The following is a 20,751-nucleotide window of genomic DNA, read 5'->3' as shown; positions in this document are numbered from 1 at the left end:
TCTCTAAGGTGACTACCTAATGCCTCGAAAGATGAAGGTAGATTTTAACTTTTAGAGAATAAGTTTAGGAAATAGACTTGGTCGCTTCTAATTTTGGCAGTATTTGAAGATATATTCTAACTATTTTTTTTCTGAAATATTTTTTAATTATAAAAATTTACTTGTAACACCACAACAATAGAGAATATATATTGAAAATCAATCTCTCCCTATCCCCTATGATCTCAAACTTGTGAGGTAACCAATGCTATGAATTTTATATGCCTTTTGAAAATACTGGGGTGGGGGCAGAGGTGGGGGAAAAATGGAGATAACTGTACTTGAACAACAATGAAAAAAGTTAAAAAATAAATTTTAAAAAGTAAAAAAATAGAGTAAAATGCGAAATGAAAAAATAAAAATACTTTTTCTAGGCATATATAAACATATTTACATATAAACATGTAGGTTTTATATCTTTACTAATATCCTATCATATATTCTGTAACTTACTTTTTCTCTTAACAACATATCATGGGCATCCAAGTTAATATATTTAAATATATATAAGTTTTATTAGCTATATAGTACAATATTATAAAATATAAATGTGTGAACATTGATTTACCCCAACTCTTATCAATTGATATTACAAACTGACCAGCACAGCAATACTTATGCTTATAATTATATTTTATGCCCTAGTAGTTATTTGTATAATATTCATGTGGCACACTCATATGTATTAGATAAAGGAAACATTTGGATTACATCTCATAAGGTTATAGACATGTATTACCAGCAATGTGTGATAGTGTTTATTTCCCTTTATTCCCTCTGTCTCTAAGTTATATTTGCCTAAAAATTTTTCTCCCTTCAGATTTTACATGCCATTTTTTAATTTAAATATTTTTTAAAGATTTTATTTATTTATCTTTAGAGGGGAAAGAGAGAGGGAGAGAAACATCAATGTATGGTTGCGTCTAGTGCATCCCCTGCTGGGAACTGGCCTGCAACCCAGGCATGTGCCCTGACTCGGAATCGAACTGCGATCCTATGGTTCACAGGTCTGAGCTCAATCCACCGAGCTACACCAGCCAGGGTCTATATGCCATTTTTGTTTTAGTTTGTATTTCCAAAATACGAGAGAGGGCTGGCAACTTTGTACGCATCTTGGCCAACTGTAGTTCTTCTTCATGAACTGCTTGTTCATATTTTGGTTTATATTTTCCTGGGTTACTAATCTTTTCCTTATTAATTTGTAGGATTTTGAATATTAGGAGCATGGTTGTCTGTGTGTGAGACAAGAGATATGTGAGTTGCAAATAATTTCTGTGGTTAAGTATGTCTTTTTGGCTTTATGGTACCATTTACCATATAAAAATTAATGTTTTTAATTTCCTTAAGTCTATCCATTTTCCCAATTTTGTTTTTTTATACATATATGGAATTAATTATTCATATTTTAAATATTTATCTGGAGTTAATTTTTGTATGTAACGTGAGATAGAGAGCCCTAACTTTATATTCATCCAAAATGGATAAGCAAACATTTGTGAAGCTGCTCATCCTTTCCCAAAGAATGTCAAGTGCCATATTGACCATTTATTAAGAAATCACACATGCTTGGATCTTTTTCTACATATTCCGTTTCATTTCACTGGCTACCTGTTTATTCCACAATATAAAAAAATTGAAAATTTTCTCCATTTATTTATTTATTTTTAATAAACTAATTGTTAGGATTTTTAAATTTTTATTTATTTTTAGAGAGAGAGTGGGAGGGAGAAAGGGAGAGAAACATCAATGTGTGGTTGCCTCCCACTGGGGGACTTGGCCTACAGCCCAGGCAAGGGACAACCCTTGGCCTACAATCCAACTGGCGACCCTTTGGTTCACAGCCTGTGCTCAATCCACTGAGCTACACCAGCCAGGGCTTAATTTATTTTTTAAAGCTAGCATTTCTCTAATACCAAAGGGTGGGTAAGAAAACTACAGCCAAATTTCACTCATAAATATGAATGCAAAAATTTAAAGTAAAATATTAGCAATTCTAATGCAGCAGGGTATGAAGGTAATAACACAACTTGAGCACAAAAGTTTATACCAGAAACACAAGTATGGATCCCCAGGATGGCAGCTTATTAAGTCTATTGTAGCCCTTTATGAATCTAAGCAGAAAAGCTTGTTCTATCAATAGACCAAATATGCATTACAAAACATAAGTAGCCAGTCATTGTAAGCACTGTAGAGATCAAGAAAGACCCTTCTTAGACCTTTCTTTTATGCCAGAAAGGGTCATAATGAAACACCAATGTAAAAATAAAACAAGATGCCCAATATTAGCATTATTATTCGACACTATTTTAGAGATGTTAGACAATACAATAAGACAAATATTATGATGTGATCAAGCACCTAAAATCAAATAAGAACTATTAGGATAACGGAGTTTAGTAAGCTAGTTATGCATATTTGAAAATCAATAGCTTTTAAAAGATAGTAGTAATGAATACTAAGAAAAGAAAATGGATTTTTAACATTCCATTGCATTTTCAACAAAATTATAAAACACTCCGAAGTGAATTTGACAACAAAGATATTTACGAATAACATGCAACATTTTGATGAAGACCATGCAAGAAGACCAGGTTAAATATTCCATTAGGAATTCAATGTCACATCCATTTCTAACCCTAACCCTCATTTAACACATACAGATGTCCTGCAGGACTTTTGTAGACTTGGTCTCATTGATTCTGATTTTCCTGAGTAGAAAATAATTTCCCAACTCTTTTCTTTTCTTAAAAACAGTGATATTCAAACTTCCTCTGTGGTGATTGTAAACAAAATATTCTGGTACTGACTTCACCCTTGTTATTTTTATTAGTAAGTATGAAAGCAATATGCTTAGATATTCTGATGTGACCTACCTCTGCATTTGTTTCCTCTTTTTCTACCTCCTTAAAACAGGCTATAATGTAGTGTGAACTTCAGGAAATAAATTTGAAATCAAGGAATCAGAAAAAAATAAACAGGTAAATTTCTGGTGAAGAAAAAGGCTTGGATAGAATAGTATAACATAAAGATATGCAGTACAGCATAAAGGTATTTATATACATATAAATATATGTAAAAAGACTAGTATGACATAAAATATGATTAATCACACCGGTATTAATACATACACAAATATGCAGCTTATATTCATATAAAATGTTTAAGAGCCGAGAAAGGCTTTTGCTCTGGTGTGTAGCTTTCATTAAATCCTAATTAGGACACATTACTTTCTCAGGATTAAAGATTGCTTTCAGTTTAACCTGTCTTGGGCTAAATTGTATCATTGCATTTTCTGTAAAGGAAGGACCACTTCATTTATTTATTCAATCAACACCTGCTATGTAGCTGTTACAATGCCAGCCCAAGCCCTTCCCTAGAGCAGCCTGCAGTCAGGATGTGGACCCATCAAGTGCAAGTAGATGACACATCAACTGATTTTTATCAGTCTCTCACGGCTGCCCACAGGGTTTTACCATTAACTGGCATGGTAGTTACTACCTGAAAGAAATGTATCTCTTAAGGAACATGTATATAAAGGACCCATGGACAAACACAATGGGGGAGGGGTGAAGATTGAATGTAGGGAGGGTACAGGGGAGAGTAATGGGGGGAAAAATGGGGACAACTGTAATTGCACAACAATAAAAAAAGAAATGTATCTCTTAAAATAGAAAGGCTATCATCCAAAATTCTCACATAGTAAGGCCTTGCCTACAACTCAATCCAAATAAGTAAAATAAAATGAAATCTGCCTATTATGAATACTCAAATATTCCTCAGTGTGGGGGGATTTAAGTTAAATAAAAACAAACAAGCAAAATTCCAAAATTTGAACAGTCGGCAGACAATGAAAAGTGATTAATAGGGAAGTGAAAAACATCTCCAGATGACCAAGGTTGGAAAGCATCAACAAATCATTGTATTTAAAATTCTCCACTGAAAAGGGGAAGAAGACAATAATAATAAAGTTACCATAAGAACTGGGCGGGGGGAGCAAAGCTTGATAAAATAAATGATTGGAAGCGTCACACTTACCTCCTTCACCAGTAAACTTTCTGCTTTGTGCTCTGCCTCTTCAGGGACTGTCGAGTACACTGTGCGGATATCCCAAGCTATTGTGGCAGCCTGAGAGGAGCAAGGAGGAGAAATTAAGCTTTCCAACTCAAGAGCATCGTGCAGACCATTGTATCAAAAACACAACAGGGAAGTGATATCCACCTTAGCATTTAAAGCTAAGGGAAGACAGACACTTCCATGGTTCTTACCAATTTATTCTCTAGGAGAGAAGACCCAAACCTTCCTTGGATTACCGCTCAGTAGCATTGTTACAATTACTGTTTTATCAGTGACGCTCATAATTTTAAACTGTTTCCTTCCCTACAAAAAATAAAAAATTGGGACATCTGTATATTGAGACTGGTTCAATTCTACTGGTATGTTTTGTTGTTATTGCTAAAATAAATTTGAAATAAAGAAGACAATTTACAAGATCAGCATTATTGCAGTCCTACCTTAAATAATCTTTTGAACATCTACAAGGTAAATTTATCCCTTTAGAAGTTGCTTTGAGTGTGTCTGCCTGTAGTCATAACTGGGGATGGGAGGGAGGGAGGGGGGATCAGTAAATCTGTACCTTGAAGAAAACAAGTCATGTTTATAGTGTCATTTTTGTTGTTGTTGTTGAAATGAACAAAATATTTTCAATGCTAGACCAACATCCTTCTATTAAATGAATACACATAAACTGAAAGTATAAAGTATCTCTGAAAACAAAACAGCTAAAACAGAATTCACGGGTCATTTCCTCTTTATATGCCTTTGACACTATCAGGTGGGGAGAAATGGATGTTGTGAAGCAGTGACTTTCCTTCACCAGGCGCCAGCTCCCTTCAGTCTGTGCTCCTTTTGGTTGCAGGGATGCTGGGGTGATGTGTCTGTCCACATACATGGCACCAACACTTGGGATCTTTTTATTTTGAATATCCCAAAACCCACAAATGACTCATCAGGGTTTCTAGAGCACAAACTAAAGGTCATTTGAACTGTTCTAGAAAAGGGGTATTTTTTCTGTGCTAATTGTTAGAATTGAAGAAAGTCCCAAAGCCCTTCTTATTTGGGGGAAAGATGGGAAGGAGAGGGATCCAGGAAATTCAGTCTTCCGTGTTCAGAGCTGCTGTAGGCTCCGCCCCCAAGGGCAGCATCATTACTTCTCTTCCAGTCTTGGACTCCTATTTTCTCCAGGTCCCTCTTCTCTCACTCCTGATGTGAGCTGCATGGGGGCAGGAAATTCGGTCTCTTTCATTTACTGCTATAACCTCAGTGCCTGGTTCGGGGGTTAAAGCCTTAAATACTTACTTGTTAAAGGTGCTGAGTATGTGAGCATACATTTAGGTGTTTTGTGTGAACACATATGTGTGTGCATGTTGTGTGGATCTGTGTGAACACATGTGATGTTGTGTAGTGTATGAGCGTGCCTGTGTGTTTAAGTATATGTGTCTCTGGTGAGGAGGGTGTGTAAATGTGTGTGCATTGTGTGAGTATGCATGGGAATGTGCAGTATTTGAGTGTCTTTGTAAATGTGTATGATGTGAGTGTGTGGTGTGTGAGCACATAAATGTGCATGTGAGAGTGGGTGTGCTGTGTGAGTGTATTAGTGTGAGTGGGTGTGTGCGTGTTTGGGGAGCATGTGGCGTGGACCCTGTGAAAGAGGGAGAATGCCATGTGAATTCATCAAGACCAGAGACTAAGAAATAATGAGAACACTGGGTTGAAGGTTCATCATACAGTAAAAATCAGTGCTCATCCCGAACCACAACTATGGACTGAGCTCCTTCATCAGTGTCTTTCCCCTGGGACTTAGCTGCAGCTGCATGACTGGAGTTTGGAAGGGCTAAGAGGCTGTGGTCATGAGTTCCAACCAAGTAGAGGGACACACACGGGCAGCCGTGGCCTCCCAAGGGAAGTTTGCTAGGGTGAATTTAAGATTTATTGTTATCTAGAATTTACATTTTTTCATTCCTTTTGAATTTCCTCTTTCAACTATTTTCTTTTCTGTTGCTCACTCTGTTAGATAAACAGTGAAAGAACTCAAAGTTTGAAGTAGATTAAAATCCATGCCTAAACAGCTTTGGGGATTACTGCTGGATTTCAATTATTTGGGGGTAATTTATTTCTTGTTTGGACAGATAATTTGCAGATACACAGTGTCGCTTGCTTGGTTTCTAGGGAACATTACATAGATCTATCGACAAGATTAGGGATTCTTTTTTTTCTCTAATTCAAAAATTTTTCTATACTTCCATCACTATTTTATAATAAAATTTTTATATAAAAAGCAAATGGTTCCTCTTTTTCATTATGGACTGTAGACTTCTATTGATCTTTTGCCTTTTTGAAGAAAAAAGAGCTGTTCTAACTGCTCTCAGTCTGATGGAGAAAAGAGCAACACAGCCCAACTGTAAGCTTCCTGTTCAGTTTATAAACCTACTGTCTCAGTAAGATCACAGCTCTGTAATAATACAGCGGAGTGAATACTGAGCTAGTGTGAGAAGCTTTTTTCCTTAATGGTAAGTATCTGCAACATGAACCCAGGTTTTCAGTAATAATAATTACAGGGCTGCTTGATTCATGAGGTCACATAGTAAAGATAGAGTTTCAATACATAAGCTAACACTCACACACAGTGTATGTGATTGGGAATTCATTGGGGTCAGGGCCATAAAAACGAATCATGTGTACAATGGCTCTGAGTGACTCCTGATGACCTCTAGTTATGAAATGTCTAGTTATAAAATGACAATGGGGGTTGAATCACCCCCATATAACCGTGACATAAATTTAAAACAGTATTTTACGATATGCACGAAATTATTGCACATCTAATAACTGGCACAGAATACAGAGGAGACAAGAAAAGGGATGCAGGCCACATGAATGCCCATAACACACTCTGGATCTCAGTTCTATTTTGTGCTAATACTGGAGAATTTGCCTGAAAAAGCAGAAAGCCTCCAAAGAGTTTCAAGTGTAAGACTGTGGTTCTTCTGCTCATTTTTGACTTCTTTAATGTGTCTCCTTAGATGCAAAAATAAATTGATCATCAGAAGAAAACTGTACAGAGTCACATTTGTTAAGGTTACAGAGAATTTCTTTTCTGAGAATTGGATGCTTTTAGACCACTACAAATTGCCTTGGCCACAACAGACTTCCTGTTCTCTTTTAGAAACCCTCTGGTCGACAATTAGCACAGCTCGACGGCATGAGATGGAGCCGGGGCTGCCCTGAAAGGCAGCCGAGCTCCTCTTTCGGTGGTAGCGCTATATAAGGGGCTATTGTCTGGAGACTGAGCCTTGGAAAGTGGAAGTTATCATTTTGACTTATGAAACAATGCATGCAGGCCCAGGTTTGGAATTTCAGGTCCATAATATTCAGACATCTTAGGCTATAGGCCTGTCACCTTCTGGTTCCTTCTGCTCTGCAGGGGGTAGTTTTGGTGGCCTTGTCAGTCACCCTTCTGCTGACAAAAATGACCACAGATGACTTCATTCCAAGCACATCGGGGCCATTTCTCAAGTGACCAAAGGCCACTGTCAAAGTCTAAGAAATAGTCTGCTTTTCCTATTCTGGTGTGGAGCCCAGCTCCCTGTGACAGCACTGTAGACCCCAGCTGTTCCAAAAAGAGGACATGCATGATGGGCTTTGTAGACATCAGTCCCAGCCTGAGAAGTCAACAAGGCTCAGAACAGGGACTCTTACCTAACACTTCACCATTCATTCCAACCTAGGCACGTGCTCAGAAGTGATCTTCACCTGAGCTGCTCAGACTAACACTGACTGTGCCTTTCATTTTAGTAGAGCAGGCACTTCTCCTGCATTAGCTGCTTGAAATGCCTTTTTTTTTTTTTTACCATATTCAGAACAGTGTCATTTGATTTTATTTTTTTCAAATACATGAGAATAGCACTCTAATACCTTCACTGGGCTTTAAGAGGAAGGTCCTTGTTTTGCTGGAGTTAAACTTTATGAAGAATGCACAGATAGTGAGCTGTGGCCCGCGTAACCAGAGAGCTGTCCTCATCCAGCCAAGTTGAGCATAGGGACATGGGGACGTCTCCATGGCAGTGCTTAGGTGTCTAAGAGGGGAGGTTTGCAGACCTGGTTTCAGTTTTACTCTTGAACTAGAAACCACTGAGCAAGTCACTTCACTTCTTTTTGGGGATTCATTTTCCAGTCTTTAAAATGTGTCTCATCCCCTCTAAGTAGGTGAAAACATTCTACATATGGAAAAATGTGAGTATGAATAAACCCAGTGCTCCAATATACAGACACTTGGGCACCAGGCCCTTCCATTGGCAGAGAATTGAGGCTGTGGTCTGAGGTCACTGTGCAAGGAAGGGCACAGTGGCCTGTGCGGCCTGCAGACACAGCCCTGTGATGAGCCTCAGACATGAGCTGACCTGCTGTGGCCACCCCACCACAGCACCTTCCCACATGGCTGCTCACGTCCCTTCTTCCTGCGGACTCAGTGCTGCCCAAGCCTTGTCCACGCTCCCTGCCTCTCAGACAACTCCTTTCTTTCCTCATCTCAGCTCTACTACAGGTGTCAGCTGCTTCTGCAAAAACTTCTCGAATTCATGCAACCTACATTTTTTCTTCTCCAAACTGTAGGATTTGCTGCCTGCATCACGTATGAAGTCGGCAGCTTAACTAGAGAATCTTTTAGAACCAAATGCTCTGCTAGTGATTAGTGAAGTCAGTCATTTTCCATATGTGTGTGTGTTTGGTTTTTTGCATATAGGCAAGCCACATTAAGTCTGTTTTGGAGGTAAATTATAACAATAAATGAAATGTGTTTTGCCATGTTCTTTACTGTTTGTTATATTTTTGTTTAATTCTTTTAAAGAATGAAGTACTTAAACATAGGCATGTCTAGAACGATCTCTTATTTTTAAATAAGAGTCATTGAGACAAAATCGACATGCCCTAAAACCCTCTGACGATTAGAATTCACTGGTTTAAGTACACTCACAGGGTCATGAAGCCATCATCACTATTTAATTTTAGGACATTTTCATCACCCCCAGAAGAAACCATACCCATTAGCAGTCACTTCCCAATCTCCCTTCTCCCCTGAGCCCTGGACAATGACTAATCTGCTTTCTGTCTCTGTGAATTTGCCTATTCTGGACACTTCATGTAAATGAATTTATACCACATGTGGCCTTTTGTGACTGGCTTCCTTCACTTAGCATAATGTTTCCAAGTTTCATCCCAGTTGTAACAGGTGTCAGTGCTTCATTGCTTTTTAGGGTGGAATTGTTTATCCATTCATCATGTGATGGACATGTGGTCGTTTCCACTTTGGGGCTACAGCGAGTAATGCTGGCTGTGACCGGAGGTAAGCGGGGCTTTATGTGGACATATCTCCACACGTTCTTACTGAGCTGAAACAAGCACTCTACAATCATTTCATTATCGTACAAATTATGTAATGACACCACTCACCATGGGATTTGGGGAGTTAATACTTCTCTCAAGTTGCACAGCATATTTTTCTAAGAAGCAGCTGACTGAAAGTATGCTATTTAGATAGAAACTAACAGCAAAGTCAAGGTCCTTATGTTTGATTTCTGTCCTCACAGTTACTCTCAATCCTTGAACAAGAGCCTTTTAAAATCTCAGCTTCATTAGCTTGTAAATGAGAGGAATATTATAACTCAGAAATAATCGAGTTTGACAAAGACTATTACTTAGCTTTTAAATTGCAATTACAGTGTTCTTGCATGAACACCAGGAGCCATTTAAAGCCGCAGAAGCCAAGGATTAAAAAGAGGTTGAGATTCCTGTGAAATGTTAAGTTGTGTCTCAGTAAGAGAAGTAAGAAGAAGAAAAAAATCATGACCTTTCTGCCTTGCAATTGAAAAAAAATATTAAGATCTTTCTGCTTCCTCTCACCAAATGACCCACGTGGTTGAGTCTGGAAATCCCCATATACCAGTTGCTTTTTATAGCTAAAAACATACTATGAAAAGAACAAGCCTTTGGTGTGCTAAAAAGTCACAATTCACTCAGTAATAATAGTGAGCCAATGAAAACTGCAGGATGTATTGAAGAGCTCAGAGACACTAATTCTGATATGCATAAGGGATTCAATATAAAGAAGAACTGTGAGAACATCTCATAACTCTCTAAATGGGCTATTTAAGGTGTGTAGATAGACCTTTGACTTCGACAACAGCATTGCCCCGTGTTAAAAGTATAACCTTTCCAATGTATGTACTGCTCCTCGCTTAGATGGGTGATGTTCACAACTTAGCCCACAGAACGAGGGCCATAGGCTGAACTGCAGTAGAGTGGTTTTCTTGGTGTGGGCGGTACTGGAATCAAGGAAATGATGCTTTCCCATGGGGTGGGGGGCGCTGCTAAAGGCATAGAGTTCTATACCTTCTTCCTTCAGGTCTACAACTTCCAGAAATGATTCCGCCTCAGGCTCTCTGTATCTTTCTCAGGGCAAGAAACTCATTTCTGGCTTTCTCACTTTTTGTTCTGCCCTTTTGTACCTGCCTCTCCTTAAACAGAATCCCTCCACGATATGATTCAGTGTGTCCCTGAAACTGTCCTGTAGTTTTTCTTTTCCTTCTTACTGTCCTTGCCTATTTCACTAAGACACAATTTGGTGACTAAGTTCTTAATTTGGGGGCTCTTGAGTTTCTATTGTTACCAGCTTCAAAAAAGAAAAACAACGATGGGAAAAACAAGAACAGCAAATATAATGTAATTATTGAAGTAGTGCATGTTTTTGAACTGGGTTAGCAAGTGCATCTAAACAGCTCCTTTCTCATGAGTCACCGTCAGTCACACAGAAAACCATCTCTTGGAACCCACGCATCAGGAGAAACTATTTCTACCTGCTGTGCCAAGATAAAGAACATGCTTCTACTTCAGCCCCTTAACCTGGAGGAAAACGGTTTTAATTCAATGTTCAGCAATCTTTACTGTATGCCCATGAGCCAGACATTGTGTTTGAGTACTGGAAATACAGTTATAAACTGATTTCTCCCTTTCCTAGTAACAAAAAGCATGTGAATAAGTCATTAAGTGTTTTAGGGAGGAAGCTAGCCAGGCACTGTACTAGGTCGAATGAGTCTCTGGAGAAAGGGGTCATGATCTTAATGCTGCTTCTTCAAGGTGATATGCTGAGTGGTGTCAAGAAGGAAAGTACATTCATGGCCATTTTCCTCATCCTCAGGAAAGGCTGGTTACTTCATTCTCTTTATTCTCAAATTTCATTTCAGAATGACCATTTGGTTCCTAAAAGTACCCACAGGACCGAAGTTATATTCTAAACTAATAACCTAAATGGTTCTGAAATAAATATTCATTTTCTACTTGTGTTGTGCCAAGGACCACTCTGGTTGCTGGGGGTCTAGCAATGATCACAACAAAAGACATCCCTGCCCTACTAGAGGTTCTGTGCTAATGGAGAGCAACCCGAGAGCTTCCTAGGTAGTGATCCAAGCTAGCTGGCTGATGGGGCAGCACAGCACAGTGTGGGAGAAGGGCAGTGTTGGTTGAAGTCAGAGACGTGTCCTTGCAGAGGTAGCATTTGAACCAAACCATGGATAAAGAACAGGAACCAGCAGGTAGAGAGGGTAAAGGCCTACGAATGTGGCAAGTTCGGGGAACAGAAAGATGGTAGGTATCCTTGTAGGGAACAAGGGCTCCCTACAAGGACCACTGGGCCAGGAGGTAAGGGCTCAGAGATCGTTAGGAACTGGATGACTGGGGCAAAGGCAAGAAGGAGCTTGACTGGGTGCTCAAGACAATGGAAACCCACTGGAAAGTTTTAACCAGCGGCCTGGCATGACCTGACTTGCATTTCTAAAAGCTCTCTTTAAATGAATTGAGTGGAGGTAGGAAAGAAGCAGGAAGATCCTTTAAAAGCCACTTCGGGGGATCCAGGCCCAAAATGATGTTGATGGCTTGGACCAGAAGCCTGGACAGAGAGAAACAATGCAGGGCTTCTCGATATTTCTTAACTATAAGCATTCTTAATCAACTTTGCTTTTCATCCATATTAGGGCATCCACTTCTTAATCACAGGGTTTTTGTTTTTCCTGTCAGTCTCACTTGTCTAGGAAGTGCTGTTCTATATTCAGCACCTTGTGGGTACTGAATAAATATCGATTAAACAGACCAAGTAATGAAGAATGTCTGCTCTAAGTGTGGGTGCTTGGGAATGTGGAAACACGGAAGTGAGCTGCATTTTGGGCCACTGGGAGGAGGGGGAGGAGTTGGGGCGGTTCCCCTTCCTTCCATCCTGTGACACCTTAGGACCGGCCGGAGTGGTCATCTAATTCCACTTCCTACTGGGTGAGTGGGGACTGTCCACCCACATCCCACAGAATCCTCACCATCGCTCAGGGATGAGCCCAGGGAACAACCCTCTGGCCTGGTGACCAGGAGACTTGCTGTTGTGACCCCTCCCACGTGACATGGGCTGTGGATGGAGCAGACAGGGGCAGAGAGATTTCAGGGAAAGCTCTTTATTCCACACAGAGGAGGATGAAAACACCAAAACGTGAACACAATTTGTGTTAGCAGGGATCTGTACGACAGAGCTGCCCAGGTGTTTTCCGTGAAGGGTCAGATAAATTTTGAAGGGTCCTCCGTCCTTGCTGCAGTTACCGCAGCCGTGCTGAACTCTGCCCTTGGATCATGAAAACAGCCACGGGCCATGTCAAGAGAAGGGCATCATGGTATTCAAGCGAAACCTCATTTATGGATGCCAAAATCTGAATTTCATATCATTTATATGAGTTACAAAATAGGCTTTTTTCCCTTCCATGATTTAACCGGTTTGGTGAAGAAAATACAACAAGGCAGTGTTAAAAAAAAACATAAAAATCATCCTTCGTTCACAGGACACACAAGAGTAGGCAGCAGGTTACCCACGGGCCACCATTTGTCAACTCTTACTTTGTAGGGCAGGAAAGAGGAAAAACTATCCATCTGAATTTTGTTAAAAAACTGGCAACATTATATAGTAATAATATTTGACATAATCTTTTGATTTAGTGGGTGCTTTATGCAAATGAAAATGTAGCTGTTTTTCTGAGGTGACATTTTCTGATAACAGGGACTTGGTGGCATCAGAAGTCCCTTGAGTACCTGCTAATTGGAAGCTCTTCTCCCAGCTGGTCTCCCAGGGTCCTCCTCACCCTGTTAGATGTTCTAATAACACACACCAGGTCATCTGCACCCCCTGAAACTCCTCAGTGACTGGCCAGGTGCCTTTTGAATAAGATGCAAAGCCCCATCCTATTCTTGCCTAATTTCCTCTGTAACTACTCCCTCTGTCTACCCACACTGTCTCCCATCTCAGAGCTCTTCGGCGCCTTGCAGCAGCTTCTTTCAGCCCAAAACACCCCTCCCCTCCCGCCCTCTCCAGGTTTTAGCATGGTTGGCCCTCCTCCAGACCTCAAAACCCAGCTCAGACGTCACCTTATCCGAGGTGTTGCGCTTGACCACCCTGTCCAACCCAGTTCTTCCTCTAGTCGGTCCCTATTGCATGGCCCTGTCTCATTTTTTTTTTTGCACAGAACTGCTCTGTGTCCCAACTATCTTGTTAATTCATTTGTTTGCTTTTTTTTTTGCCTGATTTCTCCCATCAAAAGGTAAGCTTCACCAAAACAGGGTAGTTTCTGTCTAATCATTGCTCTTTCCCCATTCTGAGGTGCCTGCCTCATCTGCAGTATTGTACATTTGCTGAATGAGTCAAGGAGAGACACAGTCTGAGGGGTGACAGAATGTTCCATTCAGAACTGCATTCATGTACGACCTCGTTTGGGAATGAGGACGACTGTGGGTGTTAGGGGTGACGGTTGTGGGGACGAGGGAGAGAACGGTCTTGAGGCATGGACAAGGATCAGATGTTGGAGAAGCCCTGGGGCAGTGCTAATGCTTTTGTCCTTCATTTCGATGGTACTGGAGGTGGCCACAGAAGGCCTGTGGGCAGGCAAAGGATAAAAGCATTTAGTGTATTTACCAAAATGTTCACAGTGGGAAAATTTAAAAAGTGCGTTATCGTGTGTCCTATGTACACCATTAAAGGATGTCAAAGGCCATACCATAATCAGGCCTCCCTTAGCTTCAACGAGCGTGGGAAGATGCCCCCAAATGAAGGCAAATTCGGTGCGCATGTTTCATTCCATCTACACGCCTCCACTCTCTTCTCAAGTTAGGGAGGCTTGGAGTAGATTTTGACACGTTTCTGAATAACAGAGCTAGAAGAAAAGGTTCTTCAAAATTTTGAGATTTTTTTTGTGTGTGTCTGTGTGTGTGTTGATGTTTGACAGAAAAAAGCTGTTTGTTAAGTTTGCCTTCTGTCTAAGAGAAAATGAGGATGTGGAATTAAAAAAAATAAAACATGGTTCAACTTTGTGTTTGCAGTTCAGGACCCCGTGGCCTGGTCCGACCACGGAAATGAGATTTCTGCACGAGATAAGCCTCTCTTCAAGTGTGTCAAACGCTGATGTGGGAGACAATTTAAAATTCTGAAAACGATTGGAAGAATGTTTCTTTCCTACCTACAAAACTGTCTCCTTTCATCCATCCTTCTTTGTACTTGGAACAGGAAGTTAACTTCCATATACCTTCCTTTTATCAGTTCATGGAGGAAGGTGGAAACAATGAACCTTTAGATGCCAGAGGGCAGATCTGCCCCCAAGTTAAGGGAGGGAATGGAGATTTGGGGCCATTTGGGGAAGTGTGGGCTCTGAGGGCCCAGAACTCAGCAGAGGTTCCCATGACAATGGCCATTTCCCAGGGTGACCCTGCAGCTAGCTGCCTTTTTTTTCTGCTTTCAAATGCTCGTGTTTGTGATGTCTGAGAGTACCTTTCTTTTAGGAAAATTTACCGCTTGCCCATTGAGATCTCTGTTTTCGTAGTTGGATATTTACTAACCATTTTTGAATGTTTACAATGACCACAGATGGAATGATTGGGACAAGTGGGTGTTCAGCATCCATAACTTTGTTATGTTTTCCTCTGAAGCAAATTTCATTTTCATTCATTCTCTTCACTACCCCAAGAGCAGTCTGTGTACCAGGGAGTATTATCCTAAAAATCACGAATCCTCTACGACAATGTGCTGGATTGTGTATTTTTGCCCACAGTCCTCATCATTTCCTTATTAAAGGGCACCCAAAATTCAGGGTGATTTTTAAGAACTACATCTTTCGTGCCAAGAGAGTCCCACCTTTGCCATTGATTCATTACACTTGCTTGCAAGCTTTTGGTTAGAACCAGCCTGAGTGAAGCCATGAGGCCAGGTAGGACAGTGGTTAGAAACCCATTCATTGGCAGGGACACAGTACGAGCTGGATCCAGGCAGAACTCCATGCCACTCCCATCCCTAGGGGCCACCATGTCACTGAGCCCCAATCTTCCACAATTATGAGGTGCTTGGGGCCTTGAAATTGCTGGATGTGGATTCTTAGTGCATTGACCATGAGGAAGGGTAACCCTAGGAAAGGCTGCACTGCCCTTAATTTACAAGGGAAGAAAACGGTTTTGGGAGGATTGCCTGTGGTGCTCTCCTGAACTCAATGCTTGAAAAGAGTACACTTACTGAAAAGTCATCACTGGGGAAGAAGAGGAGGTCTCGGAGGGGATCATCCTGATGTGTCTTTTCAAGTTCTTCGATGACAGTTTCATAATCCAAAGGCTCGAGTAGCCTGGGTTTTTCTTGCTGTAGGAAAAGAGAAAATGATATTAACTCCTGGCACATATAATCTTCTCTGTGCCTGGTTGCGTTTCATTTCTTGTATCACCAAAGCTTGCTTTGGCATTAGGCAACCCTTCCAATAGACTCACAGGGCCACCAGGCAAGTACAGCTAAGCCACGTAACTATTATTTCGAGATCTAAAATAATAAAAGAAGATCCATAAATACTTGACCTCTCTCTAAGTCATTCAAGCTATCCCCACTGAGCCTCGAAAGCTCACTGTCTTCAGCCCTATCACATCCGTAGACTGCAGGTTTATGTAGCCTTTACCTTTGTCAGTGGGAAGAGAGACCTCTGTTACTTGCTACAGTATTATGATGACGATCATCACTTTTGTTGAATTAGATATTTCCCTGTGAGGTCGACTTGAGTCTATTTTAAAATGCTGGCTCCCTGCTGGCAGTCACAGTATCACAGGCTGCCTTAGTTGTCACTGGAGCATGGATCCTGTGTCAGGATGAATTGCTTGGCCCTGAGCCTCTTTGCCGCGATAGAGAGACGCTGGGTAATTCTAACATAATTGCACAATGTAACTATTACTGACACAGTGTGGTGAAAACAGAGAAGAGTCTGAAAGATAGTTCGATAATCGCACGGCATTACTGCCCTGAAGCTGGGAAGAAAGGCACTTCCCTCAGAGAAACTGCCCATAGCACCAAAAAGATTCATGCCGGTGGGTGAAGGTATGATCGTTTCATTACAGGGTTGATATGTTTCCTCTTAGCACCGGAGCCCAGAAAAAGGACTTCAGCATTACAGAACAGAAAACCAAGGACACAAGCTGAGTTCCCCTGGCCCTTTGATGAAGCATTTACGCCAGCTGAAGTGAGAAGAATTGGTTGTTTGGATTATTTAAAGCCCCTGGAAGATGGAGTGATCACCATGAAATTTGTATGCTGGAATGACCTTGTAAATGAAAAAAAAAAAAAAAAGGTTTTGTTTCCTTTTTCACATCAATGACATCAACAGTTTCTCACCAATCTTGCCCCTCTCCAGTCTCCAAAGCACAGAATTAGCTTCCATTTCTAAGGCCTTCTTTGCAAGACCTGTGCAAAGAAACTTCCAGAATTTTTTACTCAGAGTTCAATAATTTCTAGTGGGCTCCTGAGAGTAATAATGTTTATACTGATGATTGTCCAAGTATAAAAAAAATGAAACAAAGCAAAATGTAACACAATGGACCAGTAACAAGGATTTTCATGTATCTTCTGCATTAAAACAAAACAAAGGGAAACCAAACCCATTTTACAAATGCTTAAATAAACTGAGTATAATGTAAACTGAATATTTTTCCTGGAAGGGCCCTTCAAGTAAGATTGCTAGGCTTAGCAAATAAAAACACAGAATTCCATGCAATATTTGAAGAAAAGAAGAAATTTAGTTGTCCAACATAATCTATTAAGTGAAAGAGCTGAAAAACCTTCAACATTTTGAAGTAGAAGACACAGAAACACTATCGCACAATGGGAGTAAATTAAAAAGAAATCCTCCTAAAATCCATATTTTTGATATACTTTATTTAGACTTATTCTAAGTTCCAATTCCCATTTCCCCAGGCAAAAAGATTAATTCCAATGATCAAAAAATGATACTTCAAGAGCCATGCAGGCTCCAGATGTTTGGTTTGGCATAAACATTAATTTCATTTTATTTTTAGTTGACTTTCAGTGAGTCTTGAAGTGATGGTATTTCACTTCAGTTCAGCTACAGACCTCCATAGTCCTTTTCAATACTCATTACCCTGCAAAATCACACATTTATTTTACCTATTGCTCCAAAAGGCCTTTAAGTCTGAAACACATGACTTATTCTGGAACCCCTTCCCCCCCAATATAATTTTTGTATACTAAATATAGCATATCAAGCAGAATGTATTTAAAACCATCAGGAAGTTATCTCAGCCACAGATTTGGTTGGTTACATCCCTTCCCCTTGCAGTGAATTTTCAGCTTAAGGGTGTGGCGCCTCTTGGTCTCACATGCCAATGGTTCCTGGTGTAGCTACTAGCATTTTCCCTCCTCCTTCTTCCCTTCCCACCACCATGTGAGAATGTGGCTTAGTATGTGTGTTGAAGTTGATAGGCTTAAAGGCAAACGACATCGAGATGTTTTAAGAGGCCTCCTCCAATCTTGTTTGCACTGTCTTTTTAATTTCAATTCCCAACGGTTACAAACTACAGCATGAATGAGTAAGCTGGAGACAAGAAGACCTTCAAAAGAGACATTTCAAGAGGGCCCACCTTCCATCCAAAGTTAACACCATCTGAAACAGCACAATAGGAAAATCAGGGTTCATGACTTCCAGCCCAGATGGTGGCATAGGTAGGAAATACACTGTACCTCCTTGCACAACCAAAAGAAGGACAACAACAAATTTTAAAAAACAACCACAACTGCCAGAAAATCAAACTGTATGGAAGGCCGACAACCAAGGAGTTAAAGAGCAAACATTTATCCAGACACCTGTAGGAGGGGTGGAGGCCAGCAGCCAGGGTGGAGAGGACTTGCAGCAAGGTGATGGTTGGAGGACAGACTGAGTGGGCCAGATGGCAGCTCATGGACTGCGCGAGTTGGTAGCTGGTAGAGCAGGTGGTCCCACATTTGAGTGGCTAATACTGGGAGAAATAACTGGGGAGCGAAGCAGACCATGCAACCCAGGGTTCCAACATGGAGAAATAAAGCCTTAAAACCTCTGACTATAAAAACCTGTGGAGGTTGCGGTGGTGTGAGAAACTCTCAGCCTCACAGGAGAGCTTGTTGGAGAGACCAGTGGGGTTCTAGAACAGACACAAAACAACACACCTGGGAATCAGCACAGATGGGCCCAATTTGCTTGTGGGTAGTGGGGGAACTGACTGAAAGCCAGAGCCCAGCAAGTGGCATTGTTCCCTTTTGGACTCTGTCCCCATGTAGAGTGCCAAAATGCAGCTACATGGGTTACCCCTCCCTGGCGAATACCTAAGTTCAAAACACTGGTAATCAGGATGCTCTCAGAATTGGTTGAGTATGGTTGCAAAATAGAGGAAAGAGTGAAGTGAATTAAAAGCGAATTATTAAAAGCAAATTAAAGGCAAATGCACAGGGAATCAACAGTGACGGGAAGGAAATCAGGACTCAAATCAACAATTTGGAGCAGAAGGAAGAAATAAACATTTAACCACAACAGAATGAAGAAACAAGAATTCAAAAATATGAGGAGAGACTTACGAACCTCCAGGACAACTTCAAACATTCCAACATCTGAATCACAGGGATGCCAGAAGAAGAATAGAAAGAGCAAGAAATTGAAAACTTATTTGAAAACATAATAAAAGAGAACTTCCCGAATCTGGCAAAAGAAATAGACTTCCAGTAAGTCCAGGAATCTCAGAGAGTCTCAAAGAAGTTGGATCCAAGGAAGTACACATCAAGGCACATCATAATTACAATACCCAAGATTAAAGATAAGGAGATAGTTACCTACAAAGTAGTTCCCATAGGACTATCAGCTGATTTCTTAAAAGAAATTTTACAGGCAAGAGGGGGTAAGAAAGAAATATTCCAAGTCATGAAAAGCAAGGAACTGCATCCAAGATTACTCTATCCAGCAAAGCTATCATTTATTTATTTTTTTAAATGTTTTGTTTGTTTTTAGACAGAGGAGTAGGGAGGGAGAAAAAGGGAGAGGTACAGCAATGTGTGGTTGCCTCTCACACACCCCCAATTAGGGACCTGGCTTGCAACCCAGGTATGTGCCCTGACTGGGAATCGAGCCAGAGACCCTTTGGTTCACAGGTTGGCACTCAACCCACTGAGCCACACCAGCCAGGGCCAGCAAAGCTATCACTCAGAATGGAAGGGCAGATAAAGTGCTTCCCAGATAAGGTCAAGTTAAAGGAGTTCATCATCACCAAGCCCTTATTATACGAAATGTTAACAGGACTTATCTAAGGAAAAGGAGATCAAAAACTATGAACAGTAAAATGACAACAAACTCGCAACTATCAATAACCAAACCTAAAAACCAACAACAACAAAAAAAACAAATAAGCAAACAACTAGAACAAGAACAGAATCACAAAAATGAGGATCGCGTGGGGGGTTATTGGTGGGGTAGGGGAGGGAAGAGAAAGGGGGAAAACATACAGGGAATAAGAAGCATAAATGGTAGGTACAAAATAGACAGGGGGAGGTTAAGAATAGTCTGGGAAATGGAGAAGCCAAAGAACTTATACGTATGACCCATGGACATGAACTAAGAAGGGGAGAATGTGGGTGGGAGTGGGGTTCAAGGTAAAGGGAATAAGGGAGGAAATGGGACAACTATCCCATTTTATAGCACAATCAATAAAATATATAGCATTAATAGCATAACAAATCAATAAAATATATAGCATTAATAGCTAATCAATAAAATATATTTTAAAAAAAGGAAAATCAAATATCATAAGGGACAAGTTATCAATAAAACCATAGAAAAAGTACATTTTAAACTCTCCTTGAGATGGCCAATAAAAGGCACAGCTTGCAACAGATGTAAATAACTGTCAGAAGATAGATTTTTGCTTATTCATTTCAAGCTATGACATACCAGCCAATCAATTAATGACCTTTATTGAGCCTTTTCTGTTTAAAATGTTGGCTGAGGTTAACTTGACATGGGGCTGCACAACCTAGCAGATCTGCTTTATATAATTCATTAAGTCAACTTCTGGGGGGAGAAACATTAGTTAAGTTCAATCTTTCCATGTGTTAATCAATATATAACTTGCAAGATATTCAATGTTTTATAATTACTGTGGACATGAGGTTTAAAAATAAAAATAACGATATTTTGTATTATCTAGAACCTGCAATTTGGTGGTGTTGGCCATGAATTTGTTATGATGGAAGAATCTTGGCTATGGAGCTCATAGACCTCTCTGGAACTAGAGAGCTGCCTGTTC

At 40.4% G+C, this 20,751-nt stretch overlaps 1 protein-coding gene across 5 annotated transcripts in view; it reads right to left on the bottom strand.

Moving 5' to 3' along the window:
* Positions 1-20,751, bottom strand: part of DOCK10 (dedicator of cytokinesis 10) — a 227,806-nt gene that overhangs the window by 108,398 nt on the left and 98,657 nt on the right. For all 5 annotated transcript variants that reach the window (XM_037139231.2, XM_053666155.1, XM_053666189.1 and 2 more), the window contains exons 2-3: positions 15,671-15,790; positions 4,075-4,164 (exon numbers count right to left, since the gene is read on the bottom strand). In XM_037139231.2, coding sequence (XP_036995126.2) covers positions 4,075-4,164; positions 15,671-15,790 — 210 coding nt within the window. The remainder of the gene's footprint in view (positions 1-4,074; positions 4,165-15,670; positions 15,791-20,751) is intronic.

Source organism: Artibeus jamaicensis, unplaced genomic scaffold, assembly GCF_021234435.1.
Source record: "Artibeus jamaicensis isolate MK-2021 breed Jamaican fruit bat unplaced genomic scaffold, CSHL_Jam_final contig_1015, whole genome shotgun sequence".
In the NCBI taxonomy this organism is placed as follows: Eukaryota; Metazoa; Chordata; class Mammalia; order Chiroptera; family Phyllostomidae; genus Artibeus; species Artibeus jamaicensis.
Note: the sequence above shows the minus strand (reverse complement) of the source record. Positions and strands in the feature narration are given on the sequence as shown.